Source organism: Marmota flaviventris, chromosome 3 (assembly GCF_047511675.1).
Source record: "Marmota flaviventris isolate mMarFla1 chromosome 3, mMarFla1.hap1, whole genome shotgun sequence".
In the NCBI taxonomy this organism is placed as follows: Eukaryota; Metazoa; Chordata; class Mammalia; order Rodentia; family Sciuridae; genus Marmota; species Marmota flaviventris.
The window spans coordinates 128494655-128512093 of NC_092500.1; the positions used below are offsets into that span (position 1 = coordinate 128494655).

At 40.1% G+C, this 17439-nt stretch overlaps 1 protein-coding gene, 1 non-coding gene and 1 pseudogene across 3 annotated transcripts; 1 reads left to right on the forward strand and 2 right to left on the reverse strand.

Moving 5' to 3' along the window:
- Positions 1-105: 105 nt before the first annotated feature.
- On the forward strand, positions 106-15847 carry Gdf3 (growth differentiation factor 3). 2 transcript variants are annotated; one of them, XM_027950565.3, is made up of 4 exons: positions 106-342; positions 7011-7103; positions 7247-7465; positions 14580-15847. In XM_027950565.3, exons 3-4 carry the CDS (start codon positions 7249-7251, stop codon positions 15407-15409), a joined length of 1047 nt encoding a protein of 348 aa, XP_027806366.1. In that variant the 5' UTR covers positions 106-342; positions 7011-7103; positions 7247-7248; the 3' UTR covers positions 15410-15847. The 2 variants fall into 2 exon arrangements, with proteins under 2 accessions (XP_027806366.1, XP_027806365.1); XM_027950564.3 differs by lacking the exons at positions 106-342; positions 7011-7103 and having other exon boundaries at positions 7198-7465.
- On the reverse strand, positions 166-384 carry LOC114104428 (pancreatic progenitor cell differentiation and proliferation factor pseudogene; annotated as a pseudogene).
- Trnaa-agc (transfer RNA alanine (anticodon AGC)) lies at positions 6809-6880 on the reverse strand. The gene has a single exon. It is a non-coding gene; the product is annotated as a tRNA-Ala (tRNA).
- Positions 15848-17439: the final 1592 nt, after the last annotated feature.

The following is a 17439-nucleotide window of genomic DNA, read 5'->3' on the forward strand; positions in this document are numbered from 1 at the left end:
CAACCTAGCACCTTGGAAGCTCCTATCAGTGGGCCACCAGGTGGACTGAGGCCCAGTGCTGGTCTGGCTCTGCTGACTGACAGGCTTCTTCCTCATGGTTTCTACAGCTAGGTCACTGGTGACCATTGCTGGTGGAGACCTGGGTGGATTCTGAGTGCTCTGGGACTACAACACAGTGGCCATGATTGGAAGAGTGGACTTCTTGAAGAAGAAGCTGGGCCACCAGTGACCTGGGGTAGCCTTGGGGAGACCAGTGTGGTGGCGGATGGCCTCCCCAGGGTACTTTGCACTTCCACAGGAGCTGTTGCTGGATGTGGAGCCCAGGCAGCACCAGCAGTAGTTGTGAGTGGCTACCAGTGAACTGCTGGAAGGGATGGCTGCCATGCTTTACCTGTGGGCTGGTGAAGACCTCAGTAGTGACCTCTGTCATGACCCCTGCGTGTGCAGTCACAGGTGGCAGGGCCTGGGAACTAGAATGTGTAGCCCATCTTCAGCAGAGACTGTGGGAGGATGCTCCTCCATGGAGACCCCTAAATTTTCTTTCATTGAAACATAAGAACCAAGATTTGGAGTTTCAACTTCCTGCTTCCCTGTGATACCAGTGACTTGGAAGGCTGAGACAAGAGAATAGTGAGGCTGTAAGCAACTTAGCAAGACCCTGTCTCAAAATAAAAAAATAAAAAGGACTGGGGATGTGGCTCAGTGGGTAAGCACTCCTGGGTTAAATCCCTGATGAGAGAGAGAGAGAGAGAGAGAGACAGAGAGAGAGAGGGAAATTGCTAAATTTGACTTGGGCACAGTGGTGCACACCTGTAATCCCAGCTACTCAGGAAGTTGAGGTAGGAGGATCTCAAGTTTGAGACCAGCCTCAGCAACTTAGTAAGACCCTGTCTCAAAATAAAAAATAAAATGGAAGGGCTGGGGATGTAGCTCAGTGGCAGAGTGTCCCTGGGTTCAATTCCCAGTATGGCAAAAACAAACAAATAAAAGAAAATAAAGGGCTGGGTATGTAGCTCAGTGATAAAGTAGTGTCCCTAGTTTCAACCCCAGTGGGGGAGGGGGCACCAATTTTGGAGGTCATATAGCTGGGCAATGCATTATTAGTTTCCCACTAGCTTTGCTACAGATTACACCTCTGATCTGTAGATTGTGATATTAATGGTTACCTCGAGAAAAAAAAAAAAAAAGCTTAAGATTTGCTTTTGCTGAGAGCACCAACTCTTCATTTGGGCTGGAAGATATCAAGTGGGTGATGAAACAGGATAAAAAACTTGGCATCTCTGCCTTTATGTTGTGTCTGTTACCTTTGCTGACTTAACACTTGAGTGAAATTTCTGTTCATCTGTGCATGTAGACATGTTGATCATTTGAGAAATGTTTTGTCTGGAACCATAATACAGGGTTGATTTGACTTAGATTTGCCTAATCTCTCTCTTTTCAAAATTGAAGACACCAAGGTGGGAGTGACTGGGAGGGCATCCCCGTTTGGGCCACTAGAACAGCACCTAGGTCTCCAGTCATTGGTTATTTCTTGTCCTATGTGCCACCTGACCTCGCCTCTCTATAAAGCCTTTGGCATACATGAGGCCCTGAAATGCTCAGTAAAGATGTTTGACCCACTATCTTCCAAGCTAGTTTTTTAGTAATAAAGCTCTTTGTTTTCCCATCACTCTGTCTCTTGAATAATTGACTTTGTTGGGTGGCAGCAGAATTGGAATTTTTCTCAGTTACAATAATATTTAATTGATATATTTATTGTGTACTAACTGTCCTACACCATTACAACATGATGGTCTCAGGTCAGGGACTCATATCTAGTTCATGATATGTCCCAAATGTTTAAAATAATAGAGAGATAGATGGGCTCTCAGGGAGAGAAAGAGACTCTAAGTAGATGGAAAGCATGACCAGCCATGCTTGTCTCTTTAGTTAGATGAGCAAAACCTCAGGTACAGTGAATGCTTGTACCTGATCAACTGGAGCAAAAACATAACCAATTAAATGTCACCAGGATTCAAAGACTTACAGGATGTGCCCATAACTGATTTATGACTGGAGTGCTTAAACAAAAAGAAACATTGTGAACCAGAAATTTCAAATGATGGATATGGAATTTGATTTTCAAAAAAGCTTGCTTGACAATCTGCATATTTCTTTCTTTCTACCCCAACCCCCAACCCCAGTACTGAGGATTGAACCTAGCGCTTAACCACTGAGCCCTTTTTATTTATTTTGTCCCCAGCCCTTTTTATTTATTTTTATTTTAAAACAGAGTCTCGCTAAGTTGCTTAGGGCCTCACTGAGTTGCTGAGGCTATCCTTAAACTTGTGATCCTCCTGCCTCCGCCTCATGAGTATCTGGGATCACAAGCATGCACATTATGATCAGTTGTGTCTTGTTTTTGACACATCCTGCAATTCTTTTCAGCTGCTTAAGTCAAGAACCTGACTAGGCTGAGTCGAAGTTCCATTGCCTTCTTGGAAGGATCTACTTGAGTCCTTGTCTAATGACACTCTCTAGCACAAGTATTTGTTGAATACATGAATAAAATTATTAGTATGCTAGACTATAATGCTACAAAATAAAGCATGTTGTAGAACTAAATGCAATGGGGTAAAGAAGATTAAAAGTTGTGGGGGAGGGATCAAGTTGGAACTTATAATAGAATGGCAAAGATAAACTTTAAGGAGAGGGGAAAGAATGTGTAAAAACTCAGAAGGCATCCACAGCACACAAAACCACAGGAAGAGGTGTGCGTGGGGTGGGGGTGGTCAGATGTGGTAATATCTTTGGAGAGTCTTCCTGGCAGAGGCAAGAGCAAGAATACAAAGAATTGTAGTAGTGGAAAAAGAAGTGTGGCGGGAGCACAATGTTCAAGGGACAAAATTAGTAAATGAGGTAACTGTGTTAGGTTTTTTTCAGACACTGACTTACTCTGAGTGGAATGAAGAGTTCACTGGAGGGTTTTGAGCAAATGAGCAAAAGAGTTAACTGACCTTTGTAAAGAATTTGGCTAGAGAATTTGACTGTCTCAAAGTAGAAGTTTTAAAAAGGGCAGGGAATTAAAAAAAAAATTAAAAACAGGGCAGGGGAGTTAATTCAGTTGCAGAGTGCATGCCTAGCAGGTGCAAGTTCCTGGGTTCCATTCCCAGTAATAGGAGAGAGAGAGAGAGAGAGAGAGAGAGAGAGAGAGAGAGAGAGAGAGAGAGATTGATTCTCAGAATGGTAGGAATTGGGAATTGGAAGGTTAGAATCAGAGACTGGTTTGGAAGTTATGGCATAACTCAGATGAAAAAATCAGTATTTTAGATTAGGGTTATAACAGGGAAGATGATAAATGATCAAAATTTGAAAATATCTTAAAGATAGAGCTAAGCCAGAATTATCTAACGAATTGAATATGTAGGAGAAGAGAAAGAAAGGAATTAGGAATCAATCTAGCTGAACATAGTGGTGCATGCTCGTAATCCCAGCAGCTCAGAAGGTTGAGACAGGAGGATGGCAAGTTCAAAGCCAGTCTCAGCAACGGTGAGGCACTAAGCAATTCAGTGAGACCCTGACTCTAATAAAATACAAAATTGGGCTGGGAATGTGGCTCAGTGGTTGAGTGCCCTTGAGTTCAATCCCTGGTACAAAGAAAAAAAAAAAAAAAAAGAAGGAATCCAAAGCTTTGTGCTGAACAATAGGAAGGACAGGGTTAGCATTAGCTGAGACATACAAACCTGAAGGAAGTAATGACTGTGGAGGTGCCATGCCATGCCATGCTGTAGGATTGGTGGTGAAGGTCAGAAACTCCATTTTGGACCATAATAAACTTTTACAGCCAGGCATAGTGGCACACACATGTATTTCCATGCTCTCAGGAAGCTGAGGCAGGAAGATGGCAAGATCAAGGCCAGATTCAGCAATTTAGCTAGACCCTCAGCAATTTAGCTAGATCCTGTCTCAAAATAAAAAATAAAATGGGCTGAGGATATAACTCAGTGGCAGAGCACCCTAAGGTTTGAACCCCAGTATCACAAGGAAAAAAGAAAGAAAAAAGGAGAGGAGCTTGAAAATGAGTGGCCAGCTACTTAGGCAGCATATCCAGAGGAGGCACTATCCTGAAAGACAAGTAAGTATACAAAGTATAAGGAAGTAGCAGGATATGGTGGTACACACCTATAATCTCAGCTACTTGGGAGACTGAGGCAGGAAGATCTCCAATTGAAAAATAATTAGCAATTCAATTTCTTCTTCTTCCTCTTCCCCTTCCTCTTCTACTTCCTTTTATCCTCCTCCTCCCCTTCCTCTTCTACTTCCTCTCCTCCTCCTCCTCCTCCTCCTCTTTCTTTTTCAGTGTGAAGGATCAAACCCAGGGCACATGCTAGACAAGTTCTCTAATACCAAACTACATCCCCAGTCCCTCAATTTAAATTTCAAAAAATGACCAGGCACAGTGGCACACACCTGTGATCCCTCTCCTGAGGCAGGAGGAGATTTCATTCCAGGCCAACCTCAGCAACTTAGCAAACTTCAGCAACTTTGCAAGATCCTGTCTCAAAACAAAAAATAAAAAGGATTAGAGATATAGCTCAGTGGTGAAGTGTCTCTGGATTCAATCCCCAGTACCAAAAAATAAAAAATAAAAATAAAATTAAATAGAACAATGAAAGAGAAAAATGAGCAAAGGAATTGTCAGATGAAGTTTAAATACACATGAACCACATGACAAAATTGAGTCTAATAAATTTAAATAAAACCAATTATATATTTCTTCCTAATGGCTTGGGGGAACCCCCCCAAATTAAAAGAAACACAAGATTTTTTTGAAGCTTTGTCAGTGTGTACAGCGAGAGATATGGTTGTTAAATGCAGCCAGTGGGATTTGCAATGAATGTTTGCTGTCTATCATTCCTACCCTCATGAATGTGAGTGTTGTCTGAGAGGAAGGTCAGCAAACAGTGACACCTGTGATAAGTGCCATAGAAGATGACCACCCAAGGTTCAATGGGATGAAGAAGTATCTAAATCCGTTTTGGCAAGTCAAGGAAGTATTTGCAGTAGAAGAGACCTTCGAACTTGGGTTGTGCAAAGGCTCTGAGATGAAATGACCTCACGGGAGAATAAATAGATGGATATCATTAGAACATCAGCAGTGACCATGGTGGTAGTAGGAAGTGAAACTGGCTAGGGACCTGGAGATCAGAACAATAAAGTCCTCAAATGCCAAATACCAAGCTAGAGTCTAGGGTTTTTGTTTTTTTTTTTCTTTCTTTCTTTTTTTTGGTGGTGGTGGTGGTTTTTTCAGTATCAACAATCTAACCCAGAGGGCTTAGCCACTGAGCTACATCCCTAAACCTTTTTACTTTTTATTTTGAGACAGGGTCTCACTAAATTGCTGTGACTGTCTTCCAACTTTCTATCCTCTTGCCTTAGTCTCTTGAGTCACTGGGATTACAGGCATGTGCCACTGTGCCCAGCAAGAGTTCAGATTTTATCCTGGGACCAGAAATTATTATATATTAGATGAATATTCTGTCTTTCTTTGGGAAGAACAAGTTATTTTAATAGGTGGTATAAAATAATGTAAAATGATAACATTTCTTCTCAAAAAGCTTGGAAATTATTTTGGATACAAATAAGCTAATTCTTAAATAGCAGTTGAAAATTTTATAGTAATTTGACCAAAACAAAACAAAACATGCAAATTCATAGGTGTTACATACTTAGACTTCTCAATAACTTCCATTTTTATGAATGTCAAGTGTTGTTTTTTTTTTTTTTTTGGTGATACTGGAGATCAAACTTATAGTCTTGAATAAGCAAGGCAAGCACTCTGCCTCTGAGCACATCCCCAGCCCTTCCATTCTTTTTCACATGTAGTTCCTTCAGGCAAATATCTGATTGTCTTACTAAAGAGAAGCCTACTAAAGCTTTAAAGCTGTCTTGCTTGTGAATATTTTGTAGGAGTTTACTGTGCTGCAGACATTGTGCTGAGCAAATTCTCGTGCAGCCAGGCACAGTGGTCCATGCCTGTAATCCCAGCTACTCAGGAGACTGAGGCAGGATTGATTGCAAGTGCAGGGTCAGCCTGGGCAATTTAGCCAGACCTTGTCTCAAAATAAAAAAATAAACAGGGCTGAGCATGGGACTCGGTGGTTAAGCACCTCTGGGTTCAATCCTTGGTACCAAATAATCATAATAACAACAATAATAATAATAAAATAAAATAAATTTTAAAAATTACCCAGTTTCCTACTTTTTCTTTTTTTGGTACTGGGAATTGAACACGGTGCGCTTTAACCACTAAGCCACATCCACATCCCCAGCCCTTTTTGTTTTTTATTTTGAACTCAGTGGTAGAGCACATGCCTAGCTAGTAGAGTTAGCTGGTGGAGGCTCAGGTTAGATCTCTAATAAAAGAAAGGTGGGGGATTAAATAAGTCAGTTATTATTTTTAGTTGAGAAGAAACAAATTAAGGAAGGTTAAGGGATATGCCCAATGTCATACAGCTACTAAGTAATGAAATCAGAATTAACACAGACTCTTAACTTTTAATCAAGAAGGACAAAATTAGATGAATGAAATTTAATCCTTTTAAATTGAAAACAGATGGGGAGTGTAGATTAATTTCCTTGGGAATACTTCTTTTTCCTTGATTTGGTTTCCCACATCACTGTGGATGTAGTCTGTTAGAAATCTACATGTACATTTGTCTAACTAGACAATTAATTATAAGAACAAATTGTTTACTGGTATGTTGCTAGCACCTATCTCAGTGTCTTGCACATAATAGATGCTTTAATAACTCTTTTTTGTTTGTTTTGGCAGTGCTGAGGATCAAACCCAGGGCCTCTTGCATGCTAGGCAAACACTCTACCACTGAGCCACATTCCCAGCTCCTAATAAAAGTATATTGAATGAATAAATGCATGTCTGCTTTTCACTCTGTCTACCATGACAAATCTCAGGTTGTACAGTTTATGTCCACGCATCAGTAATTTTTTGTTTCTTTTTGGGAGAGCAGATTGAGAGAAGAGGGAAAAAAATATATCTTCACATCCAATTGCCTTTGAGAACCTGGGAAGAGAGCAATTCGCACTTGATTATCTTCCATCAGGTAAGTTAGCAGCCCTTGAATCGCTGGCTGTGCAGTCTGGAGCTGCAGCTGTTCCCAGCGTGCAGCCAGCCTGCTTTGTCCCACCTCCGAGGCCATGCTTCCTTCGCTGCCATTTTTACCTGTTGGCTTCCTGTTAATTGTAGCTATGGGACATACATTTCAATTTCAAGAATCCGACTTTCTCCAGTTTCTGGGCTTAGACAAGGTACCTTCACCCCGCAAGTTCCAATCCGTGCCTTTTATCTTGAAGAAAATTTTCCAAGATCGAGAGACAGCAACAACAACTGGGGTCTCCCAAGATTTATGCTACATGAAGGAGCTGGGTGTCCGTGGGAATGTGCTTCGTCTTCTCCCTGACAAAGGTAAAGAAATGGGAGAGTTTCCAGGGGGAAATCTGGAAGTGGGTGGTATGAAGAGGAGGAAGGAAAAGGGGAAATTACAATTGCTGATGGCTTATGGAAGGCCCTGTGCTACTATTTTGCATATTTTCTCATTTAATCCCAGCAGCAATCCTCAGAGGAAGGCAAGTAAGTATTATCAACTTTTTTTTTAATATATATATTTTATTTGTTGATAGATCTTTTATTTTATTTATTTATACGTGGTGCTAAGAATCGAATCCAGTGCCTCACATATCCCAGGCAGGTGCGCTACCCCTGAGCCAAAGCCCCACCCCCAAATGGTTTTTTTTGTGTGTGTGTGGTGCTGGGGATTGAACCCAGGGCTTGGTACTTGTGAGGCAAGCACTTTGCCAAATGAGCGAGATCCCCAGCCCTCAACTTTTTAACTAAGGAAATTAAGGCTCAGACAGTAGGTAACCTGTGAGCTACCTATTCAAGAAGATAGCTAGCACATGAACAAAGGATTCAAAGTTTTTTTTGTTGTTGTTGTTTTTTTTTTTTTTTGAATTTTTGTTTGTTTGTTTAGGTGGTCCCAGAGAGAAAACCCAGGGCTAAGCAAGCACTCCGCCACGGAGCTTATACACCCCCGGCCCCTCAAAAGAGTTTTTTTTTTTTTTTTTTAATTTCCTTTCTTTTTTTCTTCTTTTTTTCCTTCTAATTTTGATACTGGGGATTGAACCTAGCAGCATTTCACCACTGAACTACATCTTTAGCCCTTTTATTTTTCACTTTTGAGACAGGGTCTCGCTAAATTATTGGGGGTCTCCCAACATTGCTGAGACTGGACTTAAATTTGTGATCATCTTGCCTTAGTTAAGTTTACTGAAGTGCTGGAATTATAGGCATGCACCACTTTGCTGGTTCAAGGTAGTTTTTTTTCTGAATCAACTGCTTTGTGCTTCAGTATAGAGAATATATAATGGTGTAATTAAAGCTGTCACCTATTCTCCTATTCTTTTTTTTTTTTTTTTTTTTTTTTTTGAGACAGGGCCTCACCTAGTTGCTGAGTACCTCACTAAATTGCTGAGTCCAGCCACCAACTCCTACCTCAGCCAAGTTGTTGAACTTACGGGAATGCACAAAAGCATTGGCTTCAGTCTCCCATTCTTTAGCCAAACAATATACACACATCCTGGTCTTTCTTATGCTAAGCAGGAGACAAAAAATGTTGAGCTCATTTTGTTCATAAACTTCCCTTCTACTTACGCCTCCATTACTGATGGGGGGGGAAGTTTTCCTTGATTTGTGAATATAGAGCAATAATATATGCCATTATCATATCCTTTATATAAGGATCTATTCAATTGCTTCCCAATGGGACCACCCACCAAGTTACCCAGGCCGTGTATTAAACTTAGATTCTTTCAGGTCCATTCCTTTCCCTCACTACCTAATTCATATTCAAAGTCCAAGATAAGGGTTGAGAATCTGCATGTCTTGTGTGTCCTCTCTGGTGGTTCAAATGCAGAATTGAGTACTTGGTTAGTTTTACTGCAACCTGAGAGAATATTTGAATATTTATTTGCCTGGGAAAGTATTTATTGGATACCTGCTGTGAGCCAGGAACTGTGTATGAATTTGTGAATATAGCAATTAACAATAAAGTCTGCCCTTTTAAAGAATTTATATAAGTCAAAGAGATGACTTCTATGTGTGGTGCTAGGTACAGTATAATGTGAGATGCTTCACCTCAGGGGTGGAGGGTTAGAGAAAATTCCTGGAGGAGGATTTAGAGGTAGGAGGAGTGTGAAGAACCCACTGAAAGGTTTTCTATGGAGAGAGTAGAGAACAGAGGTGAGAATATGGTTTGGAGAATATTACCCTTCCTGCCCATGGAAATAACTGTGATAATGGGAGGATTCTATTTCTATCAAATGATAAATGAAAAAGACATACTCTCACGCTCAGTGGTAAAGTGCTTGCCTAGCATGTAGGAGGTTCTGGGTTTAATCCCCAATACTGAAAAAGACATACTCTAATAATTGTCCCTTTCTATTTCTTCTGCTAGAGAGAACCACCATTAATAGTTATTATATATTCTTTCAGATTTTTCTTCTTTGCTAATATAATAGAGATTATAAACTTTATATATATATATATATATATATATATATATATATATATATATATATATATATATAATGTATGTATGTATATACACACCATAGGGTGCTCCAACCACTGAGCTACATCTCCAGCCCTTTTAAAAACTGTTTACTTTGAGATAGAGTCTCACTAATTGTCCAGGCTGTCCTCAAATTCAAAATCTTCCTGTCTCAGCCTCTTGAGTAGCTGGGATTACAGGTGTGTAATCCATGCCCATCTACTATTTTTGTTTAAATGGCGTTATACTATACATTCCTTCAGTATCATGAACACCTATTATATGTGAGAAGAAGTGGATAACTTATTTACATTTTAAGAGTTACATGAGCTGGACATGGTAGCACACACCTGTAATCCCTGCCATTCCAGAGGCTGAGACAGCAGGATCGCAAGTTCAAAGCCAGCCTCAACAATTTAACAAGGCCCTAAACAATTTAGGGAGAATCTGTCTCAAAATAAAGATAGAAAGGGGTGGGGATGTGGTCAGTAGCCAAGCACCTATGGATTAAATCCCTGGTACTAAAAAAAAAAAATTAAATGATATTTCATTGTATAAATACACAATAATATATGTAACCGATGTCCTTTGATAGCCATACACTTTTTTTTGTGCCTATGCACCTTTTCTTTCTTTCTTTTCTTTTTTGTATGCACTTTTTCTGCTGTTAACTCAGGATAAATTCTTTTTTTTTTTTTTTTAAAGAGAGAGAGTGAGAGAGGGAGGGAGAGAGAGAGAGAGAATTTTTAATATTTATTTTTTAGTTATCGGCGGACACAACATCTTTGTATGTGGTGCTGAGGATCGAACCCGGGCCGCATGTATGCCAGGCCAGCGCGCTACCGCTTGAGCCACATCCCCAGCCCCAGGATAAATTCTTAGAAGTAGGTACATGTAAACTTTTGATACATAGCAAGTGTTCTCCAAAATTCTTACCCTCCTGTAAGTGTATGAGAATTGTTACTTCCCACAATTTAATAGAAGTCTTTTTAAAAACAGAAGCTTCTTGTTTGGGGTGTAGCTCAGTGGTAGAGGTTGTCTTGCATACATGAACTTTGGATTCTATCCCTAGCACCACAAAAAGAAAGAAAGAAAGAAAAAGAAACCAAGATAGTAGAAACTTACTGAAGTCTGATATGTATTCAGAAAAATGCATAAATCATAGAGAACAGCTCAATGAATTTTCAAGGAACAAACAGTACCCATATCAAGAAATAAAACATTACCAGCACACTAGACGATCCTTCATGCTCTTTTCTGATTCATTATTCTTAGTATTGTAACATCTAACCATCTAACAGTCCATGGTAGTTTTCTTTTTTTTTTTTTTGTTTTGTACCAGAGATTGAACTCAGGGGCACTCAACCACTGAATCACACCCCCAGCCCTATTTTGTATTTTATTTAGGGACAGGGTCTCACTCAGTTGCTTAGCACCTTGCTTTTGCTGATTCTGGCTTTGAACTCGCAATCCTCCTGCCTCAGCCTCCCTAGGCACTGGGAATACAGGCGTGTGTGTCACTGTACCTGGCTACATGATAGTTTTGACAGCTTTTGAACTTGATATAAATGGAAATATAGAATGCATTATTCTTTAATATGTGACAACTTACCCATCCATGTTACACCAGATGGACATCTCCTTAAAGTGTGTGTGTGTGTGTTTGTGTGTGTGTGTGTTGTGTGTGCGGGGGATTGAACCTTGGGAGTGTGCATGTTAGGCAAACCACAGACTATATCCCAGGCCCATTAATGGTCTTTTGAACATTTTCACTTCATATTGTCAAAAATCTGTCCATCTTTTCCTTTTTTGCTTTTGGGTTTTCTTTCATGCTTCAGAAATGTAATATAGTGGCTGGTTGTGTTGGTACACTCATGTAATCCCAGCAGCTCAGGAGCTGAGGCAGGAGGATAGTGAGTTCAAAGCCAGCCTCAACAATTTAGCCAGGCCCTAAGCAACTCAGCAAGATCCTGACTCAAAATAAAAAGGCTAAGGATATAGCTCAGTGGATAAGCACACCTGGGTTCAATCCCATGTACCAAGAAAAAGGGAAACTGGATAATTTTTAAAATGTATTTTATTATTTATTATTATTAGTTACCAGGGATTGGACCCAGGGATGCTTAACTACTGAGTCACATTCCCAGCCCTTTTTTTTTTTTTGAGACAGGTTCTCCTTAAGTTGGTTAGGGCCTCACTGATTTGCTAAGGCTAGCTTTGCATTCTTGTTGTCCTCCTGCTTCAGCTCCCCCAACCCTGCCAGCCTCTAGGATTACAGGTGTGTGAGCCACCATGCCCCACAAACTGGGTAATTTTCTTTTTTGCTCTTCTTGTTACTTTTTTATTTTTTTCAGGCTTAGACATTTCACTATTGACTTCCCATCAAAAGAACGAGGATTTAGATATCATTTCTCTTCCACCCTTACCAAATATTCATAAACATCTTAGCTGTTCACCCTCCTTATTTAGAAAAACTGGGTAATTTTAAATGCTTTTTATGTTTGTTGCTTATTTTGTTTTATTCTTTTATCCTGCTCCCCCCGACTTCTACTGGGGATTGAAAACTGGGGTGCTCTACTATGGAGTTACATTTGCAGCCCTTTTTATTTTTTATTTTGAGATAGGGTCTCACTTAGTTACCAAAACTGGCTTGGAATTTCCAATCCTTCTGCTTCAGCCTCTCCAGTCTCTGGGATTACTTGGCCACCATGCCCAAGTTTTATCTTGCTTTGTCTCTCTTTCTCTCATTCAATATCTGTTTTCTGTCTCTCTCTTCTAATTTTTTTTTTTTTTTTTTTTTTTTTAGGGCTGAGACTGTAGCCCAGTGGTAGAGTGCTTGTGCAAAGCCCTGGGTTTGATCCCCAGCACTGCAAAATTGTGTGTGTGTGTGTGTCTTTAAGTTGACACATAGTAATTGTACATATTTATGGAGTAGTGTGACATCTCAATACATATATATAATGTATAATATCAGATCAGGGTAACTGGCATATTCATACCCTCAGACATACATAATTTCTCTGCATTGGGAACATTCAACATCCTTTCTATTAGCTATTTAAAAATATTCAACTGTTGGCCAGGCATGGTGGCACATGCCTGTAACCCCAGTGGCTTGAGAGCCTGAGGCAGGAGCATCGCAAGTTCAAAGCCAGCCTCAGCAACAGTGAGGCACTAAGCAACTCAATGAGACCCTGTCTCTAAATAAAATACAAAATAGGGCTGGGGATGTGGCTCAGTGATTGAGTGCCCCTGAGTTCAATTCCCAGTAATTAATAAATAAATACATAAATACATACCTGTCTTTTGTTTGTTTGCTTGTTTTCTTTTCTTCCTTTTTTTTTTGTTACCAGGGATTGAACCAAGGGTGCTTAATCACTAAGCCACATCCCCATCCCTTTTTATTTTTTGAGACAGGGTCTTGCTAAGGTGCTTAGTATCTTGCTAAGTTGCTGGGGCTGGCCTTGACCTTGGGATCCTCCTGCCTAGGCATCTGGAGTAGCTGGGATTACAGGGGTATGTCACTGCACCCACTCACTTATTGTTTTTATTGATGATGGTATCATAGATCATAGAAAGGTTCGATTACTTTCCTTACCCATTGTTAGGGCCACAGTGACATTTCTACAATAAAAAGTTAACAAGAAAAGTGTAACAGATTTATTTAGTTTTGTGTGACATTGAAGCATTCAGAAATGAAGACCTAAGACCCATGGAAAACTGTCTACTGAGAGCATAGCTCACTGACCAGACCACTTACCCTAGCATGCTCAAGGCCCTGGGTTCCACCTTCAAACACTGAAACAAACAAAACCAAAGCAAAGACCCATGGAAAACCATTTTATGCTTAGTTTTGGTAAATAGTGGAAAGCCATGTAGAAATGTGATTGGACAACACATTTTGACCAAATAAATGGTCTTGGGGTGAGCGTTGAAACCCAGCGAGTCCTGTCTCTTCAGATCCTTGGATTCTGTGCAGCTCTTCTCTTGGGTGAAGGGCAGGACCCCTGGGGAATGAGGGTTTACAAAGGACAAGGAAGAGAGGGGCTCTTCTAGGTTTTATGGCTTACTTTGAGGGAGAGGGATTTAAGCTTCTATGCTCCACCACCCAGTTGCTTAGGGGGAGAAAGTGGTGTCCAACTCAGGAGAACAGAAGGCAGAGAGACCTTGCTTCTGAGGCCTTTCCAGTCACCTTCAAATTAGAGTACTCAGCATGCCAAAATGTCATTTTCTGAGCCCCAACAACCCTGGTAATATTATTGGGACTTACTGCCTATATTCATAATGGAATAAAATGCTAAATTCCATTTAAAATTTAATGAAAACAAAGATAAAATTATTTTTTCCAATCCATTTGTGGGCTCCTAATTTCCTTCCAGGACCCCTTGGGAGATACAAAGATAAGAATGAAATCCCAGCCACTTGGGAGGCTGAGGCATGAGGATCATGATTTCAAAGCCAGCCTCAGCAATTTAACAAGGCCCTAAACAACTTAGCAAGACCCTGTCTCAAAATAAAATATAAAAAAAGGCTGGAGCTGGGGATGTGGCTCAAGCGGTAACGCGCTCGCCTGGCATGCGCAGGGCACTGGGTTCGATCCTCAGCACCACATAAAAATAAAATAAAGATGTTGTGTCCACTGAAAATTGAAAAATAAATATTAAAAAATTCTCTCTTTCTCTCTCTTTAAAAAAAAAAAAAGGCTGGGGTTGTGGCTCAGAAGTTAAGTACCCTGGGTTTAATCCCTAGGACCGCCCCCCTACACACAAAAAAAGCAAAAACCAAACAAGAAAATATAAGAATGAGGAGTGGGAGTGAGGACAAATCCTCCCAAATGGTAAGGCTTGAAAAGAACTCACAGTTCCTTGCACCTAAACTGTATATGTGGACAGTGTGACATTTATAGCATTTTAGAGGATATGAGGTTAGGAAATACTGTGGTGACTTTCACATGTCGCTTTTCCCATCTAGGTTTCTTTATTTACTCAAACAAACTCTCCCAGGATGACTCTTGCCTACAGAAGCTCCTCTACTTTAACCTGTCTGCCATCAAAGAAAAGGAGCAGTTAACAATGGCTCAGCTAGGCCTGGACTTGGGGCCTAATTCTTACTATAACCTGGAACCAGAACTGGAGTTGGCTCTGTGGGTCATTCAAGAGCCTCAGATGTGGGGGCAATCTATCCCCAAGCCAGGTAAAATGTTTGCCCTGCAGTCTGTACCATGGCCTCAAGGTGCCCTTCACTTCAATCTACTGGATGTGGTTAAGGATTGGAATAACAAACCCCAGAAGAACCTGGGCTTATTCTTGGAGATTGTGGTCAGAGGAGACAGAGACTTTGCAGTGAACTTCCAGCTGGAGGCCACCTGTGCCAGACTGAGACCTTCCTTTCGTGCTTCCCTGCTGGTGGTAACCCTCAATCCTGAGCAGTGCCACTCTGCTTCGCGAAAAAGGAGGGCAGCCATTCCTGTCCCTAAGGCTTCTCACAAGAATCTCTGCCGACCACACCAGCTCTTCATCAACTTCCAGGACCTAGGTTGGCACAAATGGATCATTGCCCCCAAAGGGTTCATGGCAAATTACTGCCATGGAGATTGTCCCCTCGCTCTGACCACCTATTTAAATAGTTCCAATTATGCTTTCATGCAAGCACTGATGCATGCAGTTGACCCAGAGATCCCCCAGGCTGTCTGTATCCCCACCAAGCTATCTCCCATTTCCATGCTCTACCAAGACAATAATGACAATGTCATTCTTCGACATTATGAAGACATGGTAGTTGATGAATGTGGGTGTGGATAGGATTACAGAAGTAGGAATAGAAGTATTCTTAGGGTAAATTTTCTAATAAAATTACCTATCTAGATTATGACCTTCTGGATCTGAAATGTCAATCAATTGTAATTAATGATGCATAGAATTACACACACATGTAATAGAGTCTTAATGATCTTAGTCAATTTCTGCTCTACCCTAATTATTATGCATGTGACAGTATATTATACTCTGGATAGAAGGAAATGAATTTACTGATGGCCTTTTATACAGGCAGGGATTATTATGTGTTACTCAAGAAATGTTATTTCATTGTTGCTTGAAATATGCACTGTTATTTATGTTTTCTAGATTTTAGAGAAGCCACAACAAATTTTCTCAAGGACATAAGCCTTAAACACTGTATTCCATAAATATGTACCATTATTTTAAGTCAATAAAAATTTTTAAATTACTTTGAGAAAATATGATGTAGAAAATTCTGATATCTACATTTCCTCTGCTTTTCCTTCCTTCTATGCTTCGGATAGAATCCTGGGCCTTACACATGCCAGGCAAGTGCTCTACCACTGAGTTACATGCCCAGTTCTTTTTATTTATTTAATTTTGAAACAGAGTCTTGCTAAATTGCTGAGGTTGGCCTTGAACTTGTGATTCTCTTGCCTCAGCCTCCTAAGTAGCTGGGACTATAGGCATACACCACTGCACCTGACTGAGGGTTTAAATTTTTTCATATTCTTACCAATGTTCATTATTGTCAATTTGTGTGTGTGTGTGGGGGGGTGCTGGAATTGAAATCAGAACCTTGCAAATGCTAGGCAATTACTCTACAAGTGAGCTACGCTCTCTGCTCTTATTTTTTTTGGCGGGGGATGGGGGTATGTGGATAATGGGGATTGACACAGGGACACTTTATTACTGAGCCACATCCCCAGCCCTTTTAATTTTTTTTTTGAGATAAGGTCTTGCTAAGTTGCTTAGGGCTTTGCCAAGTTGCTGAGGCTGGCCTTGAATTTGTAATCCTCCTGTCTTGGCCCTGCAAATTGCTGAGATTACAGGCATGTGACACCATGACCAGTGATTTTTTTTGGACATGGGGAGTTTATATGTGTATGGTGCTGAGGATTGAACACAGTGCCTTATGCATGTTTTTTTTTTTTTTTTTTTTGATACTGGGGATTGAACTCAGGGCATTCAACCACTGAGCCACATCTCCAGCCCTATTTTGTATTTTATTTAGAGACAGGGTCTCACTGAGTTGCTTAGTGCCTTGCCATTGCTGAGGCTGGCTTTGAACTCAGGATCCTCCTGCCTCAGCTTCCTGAGCCACTGGGATTACAGGCGTGCAATACCACATGATTTTTTTTTTTTAAATATTTAGTTCAATTGTATTTGAACACAATACCTTTATTCTATTTATTTTTATGTGGTGCTGGGGATTGAATCCAGGGCCTCCCACATGCTAGGTGAGTCCTCTACTGCTAAGCCACAACCCCATCCCCTAGTGATTTTTTAATAGATCTTATATATGACCCTATAACTCAGATCACACTGTATAAATGATTTTGTTTCTTTTCTGACAATTATATCAGATTTTTTCTAATTGTCAACATCTACATAATTTAAGCATGTGCTATATATAATTATTTAGGCATCCACAATTTACTTAAGAACATTATTATTGGGTATTATGTCATTCGCAATTTCCATGATGGAATAGTGCTAATTGTTCATGTCATTGCCCATCCTTTGTCCCCACCTCCTTAGAAATTTTTCAGATATGGAATCACTAAGTCAAAGGCATAAATTAACTCTTGTAACAATTAATGTAATAATAAATGATAAATAAATAATAAAACAAAACTGCACATAGTTGGGGGAAAAAGCAAAATTTACATAGATTTCAAATGTAAATCTAGACATGGTAAAATGCTTTGGCTTATATCAGGAAGCATGAATTCACTCACTTTACCTACTGGAACAACTAAAATGGAAAAAGTAATGAATCAATTGTTTATATAAATGTGTGTGTGTGTGTGTTTTTTTTTTTATTTATT

What these genes read in the sequence shown, in the direction of transcription:
- Gdf3 (XM_027950564.3), top strand. Translation starts at nt 7,198, where the DNA reads ATGCTTCCTTCGCTGCCATTTTTACCTGTTGGCTTCCTGTTAATTGTA. An exon ending in TCGTCTTCTCCCTGACAAAG is followed by an intron (nt 7,466 to 14,579) that starts GTAAAGAAATGG and finishes TTTCCCATCTAG; the next exon opens with GTTTCTTTATTTACTCAAAC.